The sequence below is a fragment of the Delphinapterus leucas genome, chromosome 12 (assembly GCF_059928025.1).
Source record: "Delphinapterus leucas isolate spDelLeu-1000000601 "Yukka" chromosome 12, BTC_Dleu_Yukka2, whole genome shotgun sequence".
In the NCBI taxonomy this organism is placed as follows: Eukaryota; Metazoa; Chordata; class Mammalia; order Artiodactyla; family Monodontidae; genus Delphinapterus; species Delphinapterus leucas.
This window is the reverse complement of record NC_143140.1, coordinates 89,541,705-89,564,358: the sequence shown is the minus strand read 5'-3', so window position 1 is coordinate 89,564,358 and position 22,654 is coordinate 89,541,705. Positions and strand designations below refer to the sequence as shown.

Below are 22,654 nucleotides of genomic sequence, written 5' to 3'. Positions count from 1 at the left end.
CTTGCTTGGCTAAATTAGGAGACTGTAGTCATACTGGGTCCAACTAATGTGAGTAACATTGTGGATTTCTATGGCTTTGCATGTATTAAGTTCATCCTATATCGTCACTTAAAGGAAGGATAGGATTGCAGACATTAGAAGCAGGTATTTGTCTGCAGCAATTCGGTCGTCTACTCCATGATTAATGGTCTGGACGCTATCTGTCCTTGGTACAAGATTTGACAGAGTGAGCCAGCAGGTAAATCAGGCACCCAGAGACACTGGGAAAGTTAGACGTAACTCAGGTTGGTTCTGGTTTTTTGGACTTTCTTTTCACAAATAACTCACCGTGTGTGGCAGGAAAATCCATACGCTCCCATTGTAGACAGTACACCACATTTTCTTACTTCTGATTTTCTGCTTCTGCACATCTCTCCTACATCACAGACCAAGTGAGTCTTTCAAAGGCTAAAAGTGAAGAGCATCCTTTATTAGAAAAAAAATTCTAATTTCTTTCCATTAACACAGCTAATTTCTTATCTTCTCTTGTTTCCCACGTCGCCCTGTCCTACTCACTTATTCCGTATGGAAGGTGCTCTGTTTCTTTTTGTTCTGTGGTACCTAAGCTGGCCGTCTACCCCATCCAAGTAGCCCTCAGACTCAAGAGTTCTAGAACCACACTGTCCGACGTGGTAGCCGCCAGCCACGTGAGGCAGCCAAGCAAATGGTTTGCAGCTGATCTGAATTGAGATGATGTGAGGCTTCAACACACACCAGACTTCAAAGTCTCAGTGACAAAAATGAAAAATAACAACACCTTTTATGTTGGTCACATGTTGAAAATACAGTCTGGATATATTGGGTTAAATAAAATATTCAAATTTATAAACCTGTTTCTTTTTTACTTTGTTAATGTGGCTACTAGAACATTTTAAGTTAGTCCTGTGCCTATGGACAGCTCTGTTCTAGACTGTGTCCTTTTGCCAATGGATTCCAGATCAAAAACACAGAAATGCTGCAGACTTAACACTGGCAGAGCCTATTCCTGCTGGGTTTTATTAGCAATGCAATCGCACTGGCCAAAACTCAGTTTCTGAGTGTTCTCTCCCACTGCCCCGTGCCCGACTCTCTTAATTAGCCATGCTGTGAGTGCTTGAGGCTTTGCAACTCCCTGGGGCTCCCAGCCTGGCTCAGCCTGGCCCCTGCAGCCCCTGCTCCTGCCCTGGCCACCCAACCAGAATCCACAGCCTCCACAAAGCCACGCCTCCCACCCTGACCCTCGCTCTACCTCCAGTCCCCAACCGCCCCCACTCCTGTCTCACTTCAACACCTCCAACTCAGTGGTCCAGAGTGAAAAGGTCCACCTTTCCCTGAAAGCCCCCAGCACTGGCGCTGTCCCAGACCTGGAATGAGCACCATTCAGGGACCCATCATTTGACCAGACTCGGCTGGGTCTCAATTTACTCTCCACTTCCTCCTGGAGACCTAGCCTGACTGCCCAGGCTGGTGGCCGCACACATCCTCTGCTCCCCCAAAAACCTTGTCCACCATGACAATTAGGACACAGCTGAATATAAACTCCTTGAGGTCAAGAAGAGTGCCCAGCGTGTTCACCACTCACACTGCCTAGCACAGCACCTGGCACGGAGTACGTTCTCAATAAATACTTGCTGGCTGGAGGGAGGGCTGGGTAGAGGGAGGGAGGGGTGAACTGTGACTCGCATGAGACTGAAAATTGTATCTTATGCGTCCATGTATGCCTTCAGGGCACCTGGCACGCAGTGTGTGTGCTCAGTAAATTTTGATTGAATGAATGAGCTCGAGCAGTGCTTCTAACCTGCGGTGTGCGCACAGGTCATCAGGGATCTTATTAAAATGCAGATTCTGATTCAGCACTTCTGGGCAGGGCCTGAGATTCCTCCTTAAGCTCCCAGGCGATGCTTGTGCTGCTGGTCTAGGGGCACATTTTAAGTCACAGGGAAGCAGAGGTTGGTGCTCTTACATCAGTTGGGTCCTCAGCATGGCTGGGCTTCCCTCGATTCATGTGTCATCTCCTGACTGACAGTGGCCATTCCAGGCTTCCTCCATCCTTAACTCTGCTCTTCCTCTTGACTCCAGAAGAGTAATAGCTGGCATCACACTAGTCAGACGTAATCTCCTTCAGGCAACCCTCTCATCAGCAAATTCCCATCCCGGGATTTTGCCTTCCCACGAGGTGAAAATCGGCCCTCCCTCCTTTTAAACCACCACCTTGGAGCGTTTAGGTTTTCCTGGCCTATCTTCTCCAGGGCTTTCCTCCCACTCTTACCCACCCTCTTTCTAGCATCTTCATCCTCCCTTTTCATTTTCTTTTTCTGTTTTCAGACCAATTCAGACCCCTCTGTCGTGAAGCCTTCCCCACTCCATCATCCCTGGGACCTTAGCCTCCGAACTTGGCTACTAATTGCTTCAAGGGACCAAAAATGTCTTGGTCTCATTCCTCCTGTTCCCTGGCCCAGGCTCCTCATGGCTGGATTCCCATGACACTGGGCTCTCCTCATGCTTCTTGGAAGTTTAGAGTTTTCCAGCTCCTACCACTCATTCGTTTTACAAACGTCTGTCCGTTCTGCCTACGCGACAACTGCCCTGCTAGCCCTGGCATTATAAACAGGATTAATTCTGGGAGGATGTGAGGTCTGTGCTGAGCATCTCAGGGTGACTGGGTGCTCCGAGAATGAAGAGAGCAGGAGAAAGGAGGAGGGGCGGCCCCAGGCAGGTGTGGTCCTACAGGTGTGCAGGGACCCCTCCTTCTGGATCCCCTACCCTCACCCCTCAAATTAACTCTTTGAATTTCTGCTCATTTATCCCAGTCTTCTTTTCCACAGTAATCACATGGGATTTGAGTTGACATGAATTTGAAGTGGCTGCACCCTATCCAGATGGAAGTCTGCAGCAGGCTGCACCGTAGTTTAGGAGGGAGGTCAGGAACGGGGGAGGGATTTTTCCAAGCTGTTAGCAGAGAGGTGAGAGACTAGCCTGATGTTAGAACCGCTGCCTGAAGAGGGAATGGAATGCGAGGGGCAGAAAGGCAAATGCCACTGCGGCCAAACCCCAACCCAACCCGGGGCTCTTCTCTGGGAGTTCCTGCAGACTTGCATCCTTGGACACTTCAGCACATGACTCTGGGCTGTTGTCCTCCAGGTCTTTTGTTCTCCATAAGCATCATCTCTCCTACTGAGTTGTAAACGCCTTGAACTGGGTGCCTGGCATGCGACAAACAGACAGTGACCACCTACTATGTTCCAGGCACCGGATCTGGGGGAAACAAGGATGAATAGGATCCAAATCCTCTTCATTTAGAAGAGGGGATAAGTGAGAATAGTTTCATATAGAGAGACAAACATTTCATAGAGGAATATAAGGAAGAGACAGTACTGGAGAGAAAAATACCCTGACCTTTTTTGACTGAGGCTATGGAGAGAGGGGTGGGAACAGGTATGTTCCCAAGGCACCTATAAAACTGCCTAACACACAGTAAAGGTTTGACAAGCTGCAAAACCTCCAAAGACAAACATCTCTAAGATGTGCCAGTGGGAGTGCCACCAACTCTGTTAGCACCTTTCCAAAGCTGACCCTGCCCGGAGTTGCCTGGGGTCGGGCCCAAGCATTCAAGGGAAGCGTTCATCTCCCCTGCTGTGCTAGCAAGCAGAAGGACGCCCACAGGCATGTGGGACAAATTGGGCTCAAACTGCCATATGGCTTGAATTTCACATTTTGACTGGCAGAGTGTAACCGTTTTTACAGAGTCTAGTGCCTTTCTACAGATTGTAAATGATAAGGTCACAAGGATTAGAGGCCAGTTAAAAATTAGAGAAGACATATGCTATGCATTTTACTAACGAATGGCCATATTCAAACATGTTCACTAATGAATGGCAATATTTGAAAGTGGTGTTGAGTTTGATCCTCTGTGACCATTGCTCCTTTTCTGGAAGGAACCAAATGCTCCATAAGGTTTGGGAAATGCTGACTGGAAAGCAGAATTGAGCCGGCCTTGTAAGATGTTAAAGGGAATTTTCAGTTAGATGCAGAAATCTACCTGCCAAGAAGTTTGTTTAGAGCAACAAGGACGCTGTGAACACCATCATCAAATACTTGCAAGAGTCCCAGCTTGCAGCTCAACCCTACTTTGCCCTTTGGAAACAAGGGGAGCGGTGAAGTGAGGGAGGGGGCTGGGGATGTGGAGGGTGGGATGGGGGCAGCACCCCGGGAATCCTTCTTTAAAACGGTTACAGCGGGCTTCCCTGGTGGCGCAGTGGTTGAGAGTCCGCCTGCCGATGCAGGGGACGCGGGTTCGTGCCCCGGTCCGGGAGGATCCCACATGCCGCGGAGCGGCTGGGCCCGTGAGCCATGGCCGCTGGGCCTGCGCATCCGGAGCCTGTGCTCCACAGCGGGAGAGGCCACAACAGTGAGAGGCCCGAGCACCACAAAAAAAAAACGGTTACAGCAAGAGAGAGTGAGACAGGAAGCGTGGAGGCTTGGGGAGAGAGGATCACTGCCATCAGTCACACCTGTCAAACTCCCCCAGGGTCCCTGCCCGTTGCTGTCATTGCTGTCCTCCTGGCAGGGCAGCGGCAGTGGTGCTGAGTCTACTCTGCTCAGAGCTAAGGCCCAGGACACAGCCTCGGGCAACTGAATGTGCCGCTCCCTTGTCTCCTGTTTCCTTCTCCCTCACCTGGACCTCCAGTTTGTTGGCTGTCAGTGTTTAAAGCCACCGAAGCTAAAGTTCACTTAGAGTCCTTTTCCCGCCAGCAGGATGAATTCAGGCCAGTCCAAACTAGGAGGAGACAAGCTCCGAGCACCTTGTTTCAGAGCCCAGGCAGGGGGAGCAGGGAAGTGATGGAGGGCCGGCTGCAGGCCCCTCTTGACCCTGGTTCAGCCGTCTGGACAGGACTCAGAAGTGAATCGGAGTTATTTCTCTGGCCAGGAGCACGTCTTTGCAGAAATCCAACATGGATAAAAAGGCCTTAGCAGAAGTGCTGTGAGTTAGAGATTCTTTTGTTTTGTTTGGGTTTGACAAAGGCCCTGATTGGTGACAGCACGCTGCAGGGGAGGAGGGGCAGGTCATCCCTCACACACCTCCTTGCAGGGCCTGGGACCAACACACGCTCCACCGAGAGCAGGCTCACAAAAGCAATCCAAATGTAAACTTCCCACACCCTTTGATCCAGCTATTTCACTTCTAGAAATTCATCCTACAGATTTCCTTTCACACGTGCAAAGGACCTATGGAGAAGGACGTTCCCCGCCAGCTTTGTTTATAATGGCAAAATATTGGAAAGGGCCTAAATGCTCGTCCGTAGGGTGCTGGTTAAATGAATTCCGATACATCTATCAACTTGTATATCGTGTGGCTGTTGAGGAAAAATTCAGCTGTTCAGGTTTGCTCTAAGGGCACTGATATAGGACAGGCTGTAATGTATTAAATGAAAAAGCAAGGTGCAGAGCACGTTACATAAAGCAATATTCTGTATATACCATTTTTAGTCTCAAAATAGCTTGTATATATGCAGGTGAGAGTGATTGTCCCTGGAAAGCTTTGTGAGCTGACCGAGGAGGGAGACTTATTTTTCACTATTTGCCTTTTGCACCTTTTGAATTTGTGCTGTGCGCATGTATTATTCACTCAAAAAATACATAAACCAGTTTTAAAAACCCAGACTATGTGAATTGTATCCCGATAAAGCTGGGGTTTTTTTGTTTGTTTTGTTTTGTTTGCGGTATGCGGGCCTCTCACTGCTGTGGCCTCTCCCGTTGCGGAGCACAGGCTCCGGACGCGCAGGCTTAGCGGCCATGGCCCACGGGGCCCAGCCGCTCCGCGGCATGTGGGACCCTCCCGGACCGGGGCACGAACCCGCGTCCCCTGCATCGGCAGGCGGACTCTCAACCACTGCGCCACCAGGGAAGCCCGATAAAGCTGTTTTTGAGCAAGGAAAAATAAATGGTCAAGAAGCATTTTTAAGTTTGAAAAAACTGTAGATATTTTAAAGTAGGAAATAAGTTCAAATATTTTTGTCTATGATTATACATTGGACAGTTCAATTCCCAGGAGTATCATCACCAGGCGCACCACCCACACAGTTCAGAGCATTTATTAGGCACCTCTCTTAATTTAAGCTTCCCTGTTGAAAGTAGGTTCACAGATATGGTCTCTTGTATGAGCTCATCTTCTCTAATAGGTTCTGAGACAGATGGTAATAAAGCTTCCCATTAGATCATACTCACAGTAAGTGTATAAATTAAGACTCTGCACAACCGAAAGACTGAATGGATACATACTTGTACTTGATTGAGATCATGATGCTGTAAGAAAAGGGAATTTTCAGAGTTCTTTTAAGAACTCCCGTGAATGGAAATTAAACCAAGGAGAGTAAGGGGCTTTTCATGGTAGCAAACCTAAAACAAAAATAATTCAGGGGACGGGGTAGGGAGGGAGTGTAGAGGTCACAGTATTTTGTGGGAACATAGATGGCATTGTGTAGCCATCTTTGATGATTTGTACAGAATTTGAAAAATACAAAAGAGTTCAGCTACTGAGCTCTATCCAGCTTCCTTGAAATTATTTCTTTTTAGCCATTTGGAGATTGCATGTAAAAGATTGTTGTAGTCTGTTTGCGTTTAGAGCATGGCACAGTTTAAGACTGCTTCCCACTGTGAGATTCTGTGATTCTAAGATGTTGTGTACTTGAAAGGAAATAACCTGACTTTCTTCCTTTCGAACTTGTGTCTTAGCGCGTTATAATCTAACACCATTTCCGTTCTGTGGCACCGTCTTGTCAGAACCAGTTTTCCATATATCGGCGGCTAGTCACCCCATGGGGAGCCTCCCTCTTTTGATATACTATTTTTAACACACTGGGGCTGAATCTCATATATCACTGCTGCCATCTTCTGGAAAGTCGTACACCTAAAAGAAAAATATTTCATCTAGTCCCAAAGAAGTACAAATGTGTGCGTCATGGTTTTGATGTTTCCCTTGAATATAGTAAGGGGTCCTGAGATGATATTTGATTCTCTCCTGTTCTTTTAACACAGAACTTCAGAGCTGTGGAAGAAAAATAAATGGCACATAATAAAATGCTTTTATAATAGATGCTGTCGTGATAGAAAACAAAGCACTTCGGGCTTTTCACATAGAGATCATTCACCTTTGAGGGTCAGACCTTATCCTGAGGCTCATCGTTTGTAGGTGCCGACGGGCTCTCACCTTTACTGATAACAGCCAACAATGCGTGTTCTGAATGCATTGGAGGCTGTTCATGTCATCCCTTTTTATGCTTCCGAAGAGAAAATATACATGCATATCCTTTTGAATGTCTCCATTATGGGCGTATGGGAAATCAAACTCAAACATCAATCAAATGGCTTGTCTACTGACATGATACTGAATGATAAGCGTGACGGGCAGTTCATTTAGCTGTATAGTAGTGTGGGATTTCCTAAGGGGGGTGACAGTGACGGTACCTCTGCGTGTACACGAGGAACGAGAGGTCAGCATCCCTTTCTCTGCTGCAGTTATGGTGACAAGCTTGGCGCTTCCCACGAGGTCCTCAGTTTCACTCAGGCCTTCACAGAACAACAGCATTATTAGTATATTGAGAATTGCTTTAATTAACAAGGTGCTTTACTATCACCTTACGTTTCTATAGAATTTTTTTGCTTATAAAGCATTGTAACTCCATGAGAAAACCATTTCTCCTATTTACCAGGTGCCAGAAACTGGGTTAAATATTAATTATCTTGTTATTTCTTCTTTACAGATGCAGAAAACTAAAGCAAAGAGATGTTAGGGTCACACAGATAATAAATGGTAGAGAAGGGCCTCTGAGTCCAGGTGTCTCCGACTTCAGAGGCTTTACTTTTAAACACTAAATTGTATCTGAGTTTTTAAAATATGAATATCACGTATGATTTCGTGAATTACATTATGCTATTCTTTTATATGTTGTCCAAGTCCAAGATTTTATTCACCCAAAATAAATACTCAACACATATTAACCGCAAGGCAAAAATATGACTTGAATGGTAAGAACAGTTTGGCTATTACTTATTAGAAAAAAAAGTGTCTTGTTGAACTTATCCTTTATTGAATAGTTGTCTTAAAATTGTATACTTCATCTTAGGCATTTAGGATGAGCTAATTACTACAGTTAAGTGAGAAGTTTGGCACCAACCAGACAGGCAGCTGCTCCAAAGAGAAAAATGTATTGGATCTCCAGGTTCACTGTCAGATAAAGGGAAGCCATCACACTGTTGGGAGTGATTAACTTGTTCCTGGTGTTGACTTCTAAGACGCATTGTCCTGTGGGTACTCGGGATTAAAAACAAACAGGGGGAGAGAATTCCTTCTCGGTCCACTTGTTAGGATTCCGTGCTCTCATTGCCAGGGCCCCAGGTTCGATCCCTGGTTGGGGAAATAAGATCCCACAAGCCACGCAGCACAGCCAAAAAAAGGGGGGGGGGATTTAAATTACAATTTTTCAAATAACATAGACAATTCAAAAGTTGTCTTTGCAAAAGAATAACTGACCTAGTATAAATAAACTGACCTAGTAAAACTTCTGTAGGAGCTTAGCTGTGTCAACCAAGGTTTCACCAGAGAGACAGAACCAGTAGGAGATAAATGTAAATATAGATTATCTAGGCATGCTTAGCTGTCCCCATAGATCTATAGATATATAAAGAGATATCTACAGATATAGCTATAGTAGATATCTAGTATGTATTTATATATAAATACCTCTATGTCTAATATATCTGTATCTATAGAGAGAGATTGATTGCAAGGAATTGGCTTACGTGATTATGGGGATTATGGGGCTACCTAGGCAAGTCCCAGATCCACAGGGCAGGCTGCCAGGAAGGGCAGGCTGGAACTCTGTTGTCCACAGGTGAACTCCCTTCTTGAGGAAGCTTCAGGTCTGCTCTTAAAAACCTTTCAACTAATTGAATCAATCCCACCCAGATCATCTAGGACTGTCTCTCTTCACTGAGAAACCTAGATTAGTGTTTGGTTGAATAGACTATAGTCTAGCCAAGTTGGCACATAAAATTAACATCACAGGCACTAAGGTAATACAGTCCATAGATATTGCTTTTTAATCATATGTAATAAGGAGATAGAGTTTACAGAACCAATAGAATAAGTATGTATTACTGTTACGATTTTTAAAAGGCTTTAAAAATTCTTTTTTTAAAACATGCAAAAATTATTAGCACTTGTCAGATCTATCTCAAAAGAAAATAATCCAGGGGCTTCCCTGGTGGCGCAGTGGTTGGGAGTCCGCCTGCCGATGCAGGGGACACTGGTTCGTGCCCCGGTCCAGGAAGATCCCACATGCCGCGGAGCGGCTGGGCCCGTGAGCCATGGCCGCTGAGCCTGCGCGTCCGGAGCCTGTGCTCCGCAATGGGAGAGGCCACAGCGGTGAGAGGCCCACATACCGCAAAAAAAAAAAATTAAATAAGAAAAAAAATAAGAGAAGAATCCAGGAAAAGTATACAATATAACTGTGTGGTAGTCTCTTCCATTCAGTTAGTATTTACTCACAAGGCATCCTAAAAGAGCCTCCGCAAATATGAGCCCACAGTTAATGACTAATAAACCCCTGGGGAGATTGCAGCCTTCTACATTATTGGTTAAAGCCAGACCCATGTGCCCCAGAAAGGAAACAGGCAGGTTGTCAGAGTGAATATGAAAATACTGGAGCCAGATGTTTTCTCCTCAAGCTCTTTGGAAATACCTGTGCCCCTAGGAGTTTTTGCAAACAGACCCAAAACATTATCTCATGGAGTTTTGTATCTGCCTAAGCCAGACTTCCCCACGCTCCCTCTGTTCACCATGCCCCTAGTGGCTTGGTAAATTTTTCCTGGTGCTTCTAGGCCAAAAGAAACGCATAACAGTTCTGTTTATTAAATAATTAGGTCCACATAACATAAGTAGGAATTAATGTCTTAACAACTTCATAGCCATTTGGAAAAATAGTTCACATCAATTGAAAGAAAAAAATATTTTTATTTCATTCTTAAATAACTACATCTCCTGGTCCAAAGAGATGCTTACCTGGCAGCTGTCTTTTTTATCACAGTAACCTCCAAAAATCCCGCTTTGCAAAAACATGATGTCAGCAAAAGGAGGGTAGCACAATCTACATTAGCACCATGAACAGCCTTGAGTTAGTAATTCACAGTGTCCAACAGATGCTGAGTATCACTGTGCTTTTCCTCGAAAATTTTAAAGATCCCACTCCACCCCTGTGAGTTTGTTGTGACACCCCAGGGCTCCTTGGTACACAGTTTGAGAACTGAAGTCCTAAACATTTGTACAAGCACCTGGTTGACAGTCTTGAGTTCTGGATAACTTAATTAAAAACCTGAACTTTCAGTAATGTATATATGTCGATGCTACTCTCACCTTGTCCCAGCTTCCCCCTCCCACCCCGCGTCCTCTGAATGTAAAATAGAGAGCTGGTGGGAAGCAGCTGCATAGCACAGGGAGATCAGCTCCGAGCTTTGCGGTGACCTAGAGGGGTGGGATGGGGAGGGTGGGAGGGAGGCTCAAGAGGGAGGGGATAAGGGGACATATATATGCACGTGGCTGATTCACTTTGGTGTACAACAAAAACTAACGTAGTATGGTGAAGCAATTATACTCCAATAAAGATATATTAAAAAAAAAAAAGCCAACACTGAACCCCCCCCAAAAAAACCCTGCACTTTTTTTAGATCAAATCAGACCTTCTAGATATTTCCTCATTTTGTACGAGACAGATTTATTTAACTAGGAAGCCCATGGCACAATGTATCTAAATTTAAGTTATACTGTCTGAATAGGAGCAAATTAGCAAGTGCATTAACGCTAACTTATCACCAACACATTTTTTTCAGCTTTCTCTTGCCTTTTGCCATACTGAAGCGGTGAGGGTTTAATTTTTATAGGCTCTTTCTTTTCTGTTTTTTATTTTTATATATATATATATATATGGTCTATTCTTTGTAGTACTGGTATGAAAGGGAATTTAATGTCTTTGTGTCAGGAAAGTCCTATTTATTCTGACAAACTGATCAACCTCCAGAGTGTTCCTCTACCATGAAACTGATTTTATATCTCATCCCCGAGCTAATAAGATGTGAAACATTCTCCCTGTCACACCAAGAGATCAGACTTGCTTCCATGAAAAGGAGTGGGGTGAAATCACACAGTGAGCTCTTCTCAATGATTGAACCATTCAGTTCACAGTTTTTCAACATAAGAACAGAGTGATGGGTCTGAGACAAACCCAAAGATGAGCAGATACATTAAAAAAAAAAAAAAAAAACGCCTTAAGAAAGGACTCTAGGATCCAATTCATTCACTGTTCACCGGATTAGCTGTCAGTTCAGGGAAAATTAAAATGTCAGAAATTAAAACCTGGTGGTCTTGGTGATTTGTGTAATGACATCCTGACACATACCCCCTCTCCCACCAACATGAACCTTTAAGGAAAGTTTATATCCCACAAAACGTGGGCTCATTCTCTTTGCTGTGAGAAGAAATAAGCTATAACACTCTGAAAGTGCTGGCGAGAAGAGAGGTGGTGACAGAGCTGTAGAAGAGGCCTTTTCCTTATAAAATACTGTCTTTCTTGCTTGTTATGTCCTGAGATTAAAATGATCTTCAGATGAGTTGTTAAAACAGGAAATTGACCATGGGGACAGAGGAGAAGTTGTTTCTGTGGTGGAGACAACGTGAAGGGAAAAAATGTCTTGGGGACTTCCCTGGTGGCGCAGTGGTTGAGAGTCCGCCTGCCGATGCAGGGGACGCGGGTTCGTGCCCCGGTCCGGGAGGATCCCACATGCCGCGGAGCGGCTGGGCCCGTGAGCCATGGCCGCTGGGCCTGCACGTCCGGAGCCTGTGCTCCGCAGCGGGAGAGGCCACAACAGTGAGAGGCCCGCGTACCGCAAAAAAAAAAAAACAAAAAAAAAAAAAACGTAATTTGGCACACAAACAATCACCCAAGTAAGAGGCAGGGATAGAATGAGCTTGGAAAAGAAAAACATGTGACCAAATGCAACCAGCAAGCCCCTCTCTAACCTGCATGTGTTCTCCTGCAGTTCGTCTTTTGCCGGGATTGTAAGGAACCGTACCATGAAGGTGAATGCAGTGCCCTGTTTGAAGCCTCAGGAACAGTTACTCAGGTAGAGTACCCTCTTCCTTCCTCAAAGCAGGGCTCAGGCTATGGGGATGAGAGCTGTTTCCTGGAGACCATCGAAGGTTCCAATCTGAAAACATCAGGGCCAGCTTAGTAGCCTCCAGCCATGGTGATGGGACTCTGGACTCCCCGCCATCAGTCCCTCCAGAACCACTTCCTTCCTCCGGGCGAGCTGTAGACTTCCCAGTGGCCATGTGTGGTGTGTTGGTACTTCCATGAGAGTTTTACCCCAGAGGTAAGTGGATTAGGGATAAGGTATCTTAGCATGATCAGAGGAGTCTTTAGAAAAGAGAGAAAACCATTCAACAACCTCTCCATCAGGGAAATCAGTACTAGCCTCACATTATTTTTTTTCAAAAGTGCCTTTGTTTAAACTCTTTGGTGAAAACTATCTCCATGAATGAAGTGGTAGAAGTATTGCAGTATTATACGATGCAAGGATATCATTGTTTTTTTAGCAATATCGTTACCGAACTCAGGTCCAGCTGCTCACCGCTGGAAAATCAATACCCAAGAGGCAGTTGTTGGTAGAAAGGAAAATTGCTTTTAATCGGAAAGCCGGCCGTCTGGGGAGATGGTAGACTCGGTGTCCCCAAAAAACCATCTCTGAAGAGTCTGCTTGGCCATGAAAGTTTTTAAAGGGAAGAAGGGAAGTAATCTCAGCTAATCATTGAGATGGGGGGTTAGAGTCGTCACCCCCCACACACCACCCACCCCACCCCGCTGCATGCAGGCTTGTTGACTTCTTGTGATCTTTCTTTGGATGCTATCTTGTTCACACTGTCTGTTCACAGAGTTTGTTCAAGAGATTACTGAAAGGGAAGCTAGGGAAGAGATTGGGTCATCAGTTACGTATTCTTCATTTCTGCTTCTTTGATCCATGGAAAGAACCAACAGGTTAGGCAAGGTATTGTGTGATCAAAAGATTTGATAGGTGTGCTAGGGCCAGAGATGAGCAGAGCTTGAGGGCGCCTGGTTTAAAAGTTAGTTACAATGTAGCTTTGCTAAATTGACGAGAAAAGGGGTTTCCTGCAAAGAGCTGCTTAAAATATCATGGACTGTGCTAAACTGTATTTCAGTCTTGATTGGGTAAAGAACATGTTTACTGAGCCTTACTCTCTGAAGTGCTGTATCAGGCTTAGGGAAATGCAAATATATTTTCTTTTATTTATTAATTATGATCAACCAAACCTTAGGGGAAAGGAGTAAAAACTTCAACACAGTTGATGAATTTGCTCATTATTTTTCTCCTGATAGAGATGTTAACAAGGGTATAAACACCAAATCTACCCAGATAAATCCTTTAGTCATTTTATTGACAGGAACCCCATAAATAGACAGAGAAGTTCCAGAACATTTTAATTTCACAGTTGAGAATTTTAAGTATCACGGAATGCTCTAAAATGAGAGCATAAAGAAGTGAATCCCTGTAAGGTATAAGTGAATCCCTATAAGGTATTCTGCGGCTGTATTTACTCAGTATTAGCATAACTAAAGAAACATAATGAGTGAATTCAGGTCTTCTCAGCTGCTCCTAAAATACTGACCCTGAGCATTGAGAGATTTAGGGCTGAACTGCATTTCTATGGCACACGCTCTTCCTGTTGACTCATTGTAGCTCTGGGCACTCAAATGCAAGCTCACTGGGTCCTGATGTCAGGAATAATAATGACCCTGAGACCCGCCCCCTTGCCTCAGGGCCAGAAGGGTTAGACCAGAACAAAGGCTGTGATCCAGCAGTTTACAGCATATGTTCATATGACAATAGACCTGGACAAAGCCTTCCAAGAAGGGGTCCCCTAACATCTATTTACTTGAACACAGTAGCAGTAAGGTGAAGAAGAGTGTTGCTTAACCTAAAGCTGTCCAGCGCCTGACCCACTCAATAATCCCCTTCATTCTTCTTTCAGGAGGAACTAACCAACCTTGGTGTTAATGATTAAGGTAGCCCAAATTTAAAAAAAGAAAAGAAACTCAGAAATATGGGAGAAAGAGAGTTAGAGCTGGCCTTGAGTACAGATGACCAGTATCAAGGGGCCTGTGTCTGCACACACCATCAATCAGCAGGTGTTAAATCGAGCATTTCTACTGGCCAGACATCCTGCTAGACTCTCTGAAGAAATGTAGATAAGTACATTTATCTTCAGAGGGGAACCACAGGGGAGACTTACCGGAAAATAGATAATGATCGTAATGTGCTAAAACAAAGTTTAGTGAATATACCTTTGTACAGTGTTTCCCTAGGAAAGTCATGGAGGGTGGGTCAGAGTTTGTCAAGAGAACAGTGGGGTAGGGATGACAGGGAACATTCCAGCAGAGGGCACTGAATGGACAAAGGTACAGAGGCAAGATTCTCTCCAGCTACCCTGTGTTCTGTCCATCCCTACATCCCCAGGCTCAAGACAGTATCTGGTGCACAGACATTTAATGGATGTTTGTTAAGTGATGGTGATGTCGACTGAAGAAAAACACACAACCTAAAAGTTGTGAGTTACGTTTATTGGGGACCTTACTGAGGACTCTAGGCGGGAGACAGCCTCTCAGCTCTGAAGAGGTAATGGAGGAGCCAGGATTTATAGGAGTTTGTGCTGAAAAAAAAACAAACAACAACAACAAAAAAACATGTAGTCAAACATCAAAAGATTACTGCTAATCAAACAAAGCAGACCTCTCGAGTTAATGATTTTAGTGCTTTTCTATGTATGGGAAGCTACAAGAGTCCGGGCTGTGAAATTATTCCTTTGATGTGCATCTTAACCACCTAGGGCCAGTACCCAGAGCACAGAACGTTTCCTGATCTTCTGCGTCCTGAATTCCCCTCAAGGTCTACTGTGTGGGCAGCTGCAGTGGCCAGTGGCTTGATTTGGGGCAACATTTGCTCTTTGCTGGAATGGCAGGCAACACTCCCTTTCCACAGTGGCATCTATAAAGAAAAAGACATTATTTCATTCATTCAATAGTATTAAACACCTGTAGTGGGTTAGGCTTGTTTCTAGGCTCTGGGGATTAAGTTCCTGCTCTCATGGAGTTTATGTTACTTTATTAGATGCCACAAGGCTTGCACACACAATATGATAGGAATTCAGAGGAGGAATCTTTAATTCAAGACAGGGTTATCCAAGAGAGAATTCAGGAAGAGACGGCCCTGCAACAAGACCTCTGTGAAATGAGCCTCCTTCCGGCCTAGAGCTCAGATAACTGGACCAGCCTCACAGTTCTCTTATTTGAAAACAAAGCGAATGGACCCACCAAACTGGAAAAGTCTGCTGGTTCACTACTGCCTGAGAACAGAAGGCAACTAGTGTTTGGCGGTTTTGCTGCCATTTTTTCCTAAGTCTCTGATCCATTCAGTGTCCTCAGAAGAGACTGTAACTGAGGGGTCGTGGATGACCTACAGTGGTGGGGAAGGGTCGCAAGAACCAAAATCGATGTGGAGGGCCTAGGAGTCCAGCATGGGGGAACCATGACTGCACCAGGCCTGAAGGGACAAGAGGAGGAAATGGCGTAACACGGGGACCAACCTCAAGAGCTGGAACCATGGAGGAGCTCTGACAGGAGGTGTAATCGTGGAGAGTCCAGCGTTGCCAGAAGTAGACCCAAAGCCGGAGGGGAGTGAAGACCAACACCTTGACTTCTCCCGCTCACCCTCTGGTCTCTTGCAAACATCTCCCATTGGCCACACCCAACTGAAAGCCAGCCATAAGGGACCCAAGGGACACAGCCCACCAGATTCAGCCTTCCACACACAGAGCAGAGGAGAGAAAAGAACACAGAATAACCAGTATATCCTCTATGGACTGGTTTACCACGTCTCCGGTTTCCTCACTTCAACAAGAGCTACTCTTGGACACGGAGAAGGATGAACCCAACAAGCTATTTCATCAGACTGAAAGAGCCAATTCCGTTTGGCAAGAGAATGAAGGGTTTTTATTTTCATAGAGCCAGTTTATTTTCTGTTCCCTACATTTCTCCCAAACAGCAGTGATCTCCAAATGGATGACCTCTGCAATCCCACTTAACTGAAGTCTTTGAAAGGGTGGCACTCCACACACCTAACAATAAAAATCTAATCGCAGCCTCCCTTCCTGGAACGGAAGGCTTCAGGTGCATTCTCGTGTCTGAATTTTGCTAAGACATCAAAATGCCCACATTAGCCTTCTTCAAATTTCCTTTCAATTCAATTCATTCGTAAGGTTTTTCCTTTCAGCCGTCTGTGGCTACTCTCCACCGTTCTCGCTCTAAAGCTGAGCGGTTTCTGACATTATCCAGCCAGACAAGCCCATGTCTCCCAGGGCCCAATCAGGATTTTCCCATGAGTTAAGCTGCTTGACCCTAATCTTAATGCATTTTTTGATTAATGCAACATTTTTTTTTAAAAGCAAACTCAAAAATTGGTTTAAAATTGGTTTTAAAATATTGAACAAGCTTGCAGCTGAAACTGCTGGGGGTTTGGGGAATCAGTGACAGAAGATCAATCCGTCACGGGCTAATGAGAGTCCAGCCCCATTTGCTTCTTCTTGCTGGAGCCGGGTTGTTCTCCTGCACATATTCCCCCTGGAGGCTTTCTAATAAGTAAACACTTGCTCTTGTAAACCACATAAATTGATTCATTCTCTCAGGGCTTCTAAGTAGTTGACATGACTCCTCCGATTCAACAAGAAGGCAACAGACACCTCCAGAGTTTTCATGGTGTTGTCCGGAACCACAAAGGAGATTATTCTCATTGGCAGCACCTGAAAAGAGTAGTTTGGGAACAGTGACTGCTCTCTCTGATGAATAGATCCGCAGTGTCTAACGGGAGTGTGCCACCCCTGCCTGCCTGGTGTCTGCTCGACCTCCAAGACCCAGATCGTAAGACAGGTCCTCCATGAGGCCGCCTGCCCACCCCACTACCTCCTCCAAGCTCTCAGACTACGCCACATACCTCTGCTGTACATTCTTCACATGGAAATGTTGTTTCCCTATATCTTCACTAAAATTCTGAACTTTCTTAGTGCAAGGTTTTTACCTGTTTTGTCTTTATAACCCCCAGTGCCTAGCATGTAGGGACACTCATTAAATGTTAGTGAATGAATGACAGCTCCCTCTTTCCTCGCCATACATCCGTCCTCACCGTGAGGCTGGGAAAGCACGCTACAGGAATGCGTGGGGGGGAGTAGATCAAGATGGTGACATGGGGGCTTCCCTGGTGGCGCAGTGGTTGAGAGTCCGCCTGCCGATGCAGGGACACGGGTTCGTGCCCCGGTCCGGGAAGATCCCACATGCTGCGGAGCGGCTGGGCCCGTGAGCCATGGCCGCTGGGCCTGCGCGTCCAGAGCCTGTGCTCCACAACGGGAGAGGCCACAACAGTGAGAGGCCCATGTACTGCAAAAAAAAAAAAAAATTGGACTAAATCTTCTCAAATCCTGCCACTGCTTTATCAAATCAGTTTAGGTAATAATCTAAATCATTTGTTGTCACTTCAACCATCTTCACAGCTTCTTCACCAGGAGTAAATTCCACCTTAAGAAACAATTTTATGGGAATTCCCTGGTGGTCCAGTGGTTAGGCCTCGGTGCTTTGACTGCCAGCCAGGGAACAAAGATCCTGCAAGCCGCACGGCCAAGAAGAAAAGAAACAACTTTCTCTGCTCATCCATAAGAAGCAAGTTCTTATCCATAAAGTGTTATCATGAGACTGCAGCAATTCAGTCACATCTTCAGGCTCCACTTCTAATTCTAGTTCTCTTGCTATTTCCACCACATCTGCAGTTATTTGCTTCACTGAAGTCTTGAACCCCTCAAAGTCACCCATGAGTGTTGGAATCAAACTCCTGTTAATGTTGATATTTTGACCTCTTCCAATGAATCATGAATGTTCTTCATGGCACCTGAAACGGTGAATCCTTTCCAGAGGTCTTCAATATACGTTGCCAAGATCCATCAGAGGAATCACTATCTATGGCAGGTATAGCCTTACGAAATGTATTTCTTAAATAATAAGAATTGAAAGTCAAAATGACTCTTTGATCCATGGACTGCAAGATGGGTGTTGTGTCAGCAGGCATGAAAACGACATGAATCTCGTTGTACTTCTCCATCAGAGCTCTTGGGTGACCAGGTGCATTGTCAGTGAGCAGTAATATCGTGAAAGGAACCTTTTTTTCTGAGCAGTAGGTCTCAACTATGGGCTTGAAATATTCAGTAGACCATGTTGTAAACAGCTGTGCTGTCATCCGGGCTTTGGTCGTTCTGTTTACAGAGCAGAGGCGGAGCAGGCTGAGCATAATTCTTAAGGGTCCCAGGATTTGGGGAACAGTAAACGAGCATTAGATTCAACTAAAAGTCACCAGGTGCATTCGCCCCTAACAAGAAAGTCAGCCTGTCCTTTGACGCTTTGAAGCCGGGCATTGACTTCTAACTCTGAAAGTCCTAGATGGCGTCTTCTTCCAAGGTAAGACTGTTTCATCTGCTGTTCAGCGTAGCATGAATTATCTCAGCTGTATCTTCTCCACCAGCACCTTCTGCTTCACCTCGTACTTTGATGTGATGGAGACGGCTTGTTTCCTTAACCCTCATGAGCCAACCTCTGCTGGCTTCACACTTTTCTTCTGCAGCTTCCTCACCTCTCTCAGCCTTCACAGAACTGAAGAGAGTCGGGGCCTTTCTCTGGATTAGGCTTTGGTTTAAGGGAATGTTGTGGCTGATTTGATCTGTCCAGACCACTCAAACTTTCTTCATATCAGCAATAAGGCTATTGCACTTTCTTATCGTTCATGTGTCCGCTGGAGTAGCGCTTTAAATTTCCTTCAAGAGCTTTTCCTTTGCGTTCACAGCTTGACTAAACGTTTGGTGCAAGAGGCCTGGCTTTCGGCCTGTGTCGGCCTTGGACACGCCTTCCTCACTGAGCTTAATCACTTCTAGCTTTTGATTTAAAGCGAGAGACTCACAACACTTCCTTTCATTTGAACACTTAGAGGACACTGTAGGGTTATTAATCGGCCTGATTTCAATACTGTTGTGTCTCAGGGAATAAGGAGGCCCAAGGAGAGGGGGAGAGACACAGGGGAGTGCCCGGTCTATGGAGCAGTCAGAGCACACACAACATTTATCGCTTAAGTTGGAAGTCTTATATGGGCGCGGTTCGTGGGGCCTCAAAAAAGTTACAATAGTAACATCAAAGGTCACTGATCACAGATCACCGTGACAAATACACTAATGATGGAAAAGTTTGAATTATTGTGAGACAAATGTGACAAAATGCGTGACAAAAAGTGACACAAAGACACGAAGTGAGCCAATGCTATTGGGAAAGTGGCGCTGACAGACTTGCTTGAGGCACAGTTGCCACAAACCTTCAATTGTTGAAGTGCAACAAAGGGAAGCACAATAAAATGAGGTATGCCTGTACGGCTATACGCTATACAGCCACAGGGATCCAGAGATTAGCTGAGTGACTCCTCTACACCAGACAAAGGAGAAAATAGCCACCTTGAAACAGGAACCCCAACTCTCAACTTCTAGAGGCGCAAAGGGTTTGGACGTCACATCTAGGGCCCCAGCTGTTAAGATTCCCACCAGAAGGCCTGGCTCCCACAACAGCTAGCTCTGAAAACCAACAGGGCTTGTGTCCATGAGACCCATAAGACTATAGCAAACAAAGAAGCGATTCTTAACAGACGCACAAGCACTCACCATGGCTATCCCCCCAGGGCTTAGCGGGGGCTACTCTTCATTGCCGTGGCTTCTCTTGTTGCGGAGCACGGGCTCTAGTCTAGGTGAACAGGCTTCAGTAGTTATGGCACGTGGGCTCAGTAGTTGTAGCTTGGGTACTTAGTTGCTCCTCGGCATGTGGGATCTTCCCGGACCAGGGGTCGAACCCGTGTTCCCTGCACTGGCAGGCGGATTCTTAACCACCGCGCCACCAGGGAAGTCCCTGTGTCAGTAATCTTTTGATTCATAAGAGAAAATAAGATTCCCACAATAAACCACTGTTCCCTCCTTCAGCCTCCTAAATTAGAAGAATAAAGCCACCATTTTGCCCAGGGAAAGATAATAATAATTTACCCTTGTGTAGTACTTGGTTACAAAGCACTTTCAAATACACCATCACATGTTGAGCCTCACTGCAACTTTTTGCAGTGGATTTAGATGACAGGCAAGGTAGGAGGAGGGAGAGTGACCTGCCAGGATCTATAGAGTTGATCATCGCCAGATCAGTAGTGCTTACTGGTATCACTCTGCATTTTGAGAAAGGGAGACATGCAGGTTAATGCTGGCTGTCCCAGGGTGGCAAACTTAAATGCTAACAGGCACCAGACTAGTAATATAAACAAGCCGAGTGGGCTGGATTAAGCTCACAGGCCTCTCAATGTTTTGAGTGTAAAGATACAGTACACTTTTCGTCGAACTTTCCTATTTCAACAAACAGAACAACAGCAGAATAGCACATCAAAGCACTAGCCTGCAAGAACAGTTACACACGGACCGCGATGGAGTCTGTGCCAGGCCAGGGTGCGCATAGCTTGTCAGTGCCATGCGGCTGCGTCACTCAGGTCAGTTGTTACCAGGCAGAGATGAGGGACCCATGTCACCAGATCTCCCCAACTGGTTTTTTAAGGTTTGAGTAGCTTGAAATCCATGTGTTTATGTTAAATATCCTTATTTTTAAAGGTCAAGAACTAACTTAAAAAAAATATAAACATCTATCCATAGGTGGAATTGTGTCTGCAGACTCTGTGTTCCATGACTTTGAACCTTATTTCTGCTAAGTCTGAATTTCTTATAATCAATTAAAAGAAGGAAAATAGAGAGATTCAGTAAACATTTATAAAGTACCTACTATGCTCCATGCACAGTACTCGGTATTTTGGATACAACATTAAACATAGACCAGCCTCTGATCTCATGAGGTTTATTACCTAGTGCCATAGAAAAACATCTTAACAAGTAATTAAAATGTTTACGTGCCAGCAGCCACAAAAGGGGACGCTCAGGAAGCTATGACATCCAGGCTTCTAAGAGATTTAAAGAACTGTTCACAGGAAGGAATGAAATCTAACGCCTAAAAAATGAACTGTCCAGGCAAGGATGGCACGAAGGGCGCTTTAGGCAGAGGGACAAGATATGCAGAGTTCTAGAGATGAAAGAGAATGGCATACTCAGAGAAATGAGGGAAGCTCAGTATGACTGTTGTATAAGTGTTGGTGGCAGTAGCCATAGTAGGCAGCGCTCAGCAAATAAAGTCCTATGAGTCAGGTTACGGAGGTTAGAGTTAAGGGCAGTGAGAAGGCATTAAAGGATTTTAATGAGATTGACATCATCAGATTGATGTTTTTGAAAGATCACCAGCTGTAATAGGAAAAACATGAGGGAATCGTAATAGGTCGTGTTTTTAGGAAGCCAACTCTGAGACCCTTGAGGTTTGAGTGCAGGTACGGGAGGGCATTTTGGGGACTAGCTCTGTGCAGGGTGACGGCAAAGGGAGGGGGTGAGCTGCAGTACAGCTGCAGCAGGGGCCTCAGCCAGTCCTGTAAGGAGCTCTGGGGCTAGGATGGTCCTTCAGATTTGCTCTGCATCAAGGGGGACAGGAGGGCAGGAGTTTACACCCCCTCACATAGACCAGTCTTTGGCTGTGAGCTCCCCCGACCCAGGAGGGAGCAGGACCTTGGGGGAAGAAGCCACTTGCTTCAGCTGAGGGCAAGTCCTGGATAGAGACTTAGCCGAGAGCTGTGTGTTGCCAACATACCCAGCGGCCGGGGAAATAGTTGCTCTGGCCAGTTTCACAGCACTCACTACAGTCCTCCCCTTGCACTCTGAGAGAATGAGGAAGAGACCACGGAGGTTTACAAGAGGGAAGTAAGCGGGCTGAACTACAGCTCACACCCGTGCAGCTGGGCTGGGGTTGTGACTGTTTCGCCCTCACCCTCAGCCAAGCACCTCTAGGTTATCCCTGATGGGTCCAAACCCCTGCTTACCTGCCTTTCTAAAGCCATGACTACTGAGCGTGACCATTTGCTATCCAGATTGGGCAGGAGAGCACCAAGGGATGCCACAGTGAATCACCTGGGTGCCAACCGTATTCCTCCTCCCTCCATTCCATAGCTGCAGCCCTACCTTTTCCTAATGGTCACTTATCCCTGCCAGAAAGGTGACTCCTTTCCTTGCCTGCCAGTCTCTGGGTAAACACATAAGGTGACCAAATGGCAGCTGTAGCTTGAAGTTTAATAGAATTCTTGGTGTGTTCCCTGGTAGAAGCATCTTCCCTGTGGAAACCAGAGCCTCTGTATCTGTAAGGCTCCAAGTTGCCCAGGTAGAGCACAGATTCCCAGGTGGGTCACTGAGAGTAATAATAAGTGGGGCTTACATTCCTACTCCCACCATCGTATTCTACCTATTGGAGACACGGTATCGTACTGTGGTTTTTTATTTAGAGTGTAAATCTCGTCTTGAAGATTAGCACCTCAGGGT

General features: G+C 45.6%; 1 protein-coding gene across 1 annotated transcript in view; it reads left to right on the top strand.

Moving 5' to 3' along the window:
- PRKN (parkin RBR E3 ubiquitin protein ligase) overlaps window positions 1-22,654 on the top strand; it is a 1,255,012-nt gene that overhangs the window by 1,210,687 nt on the left and 21,671 nt on the right. Inside the window, exon 10 of the mRNA XM_022562266.2 lies at window positions 12,109-12,192. Coding sequence (XP_022417974.2) covers window positions 12,109-12,192 — 84 coding nt within the window. The remainder of the gene's footprint in view (window positions 1-12,108; window positions 12,193-22,654) is intronic.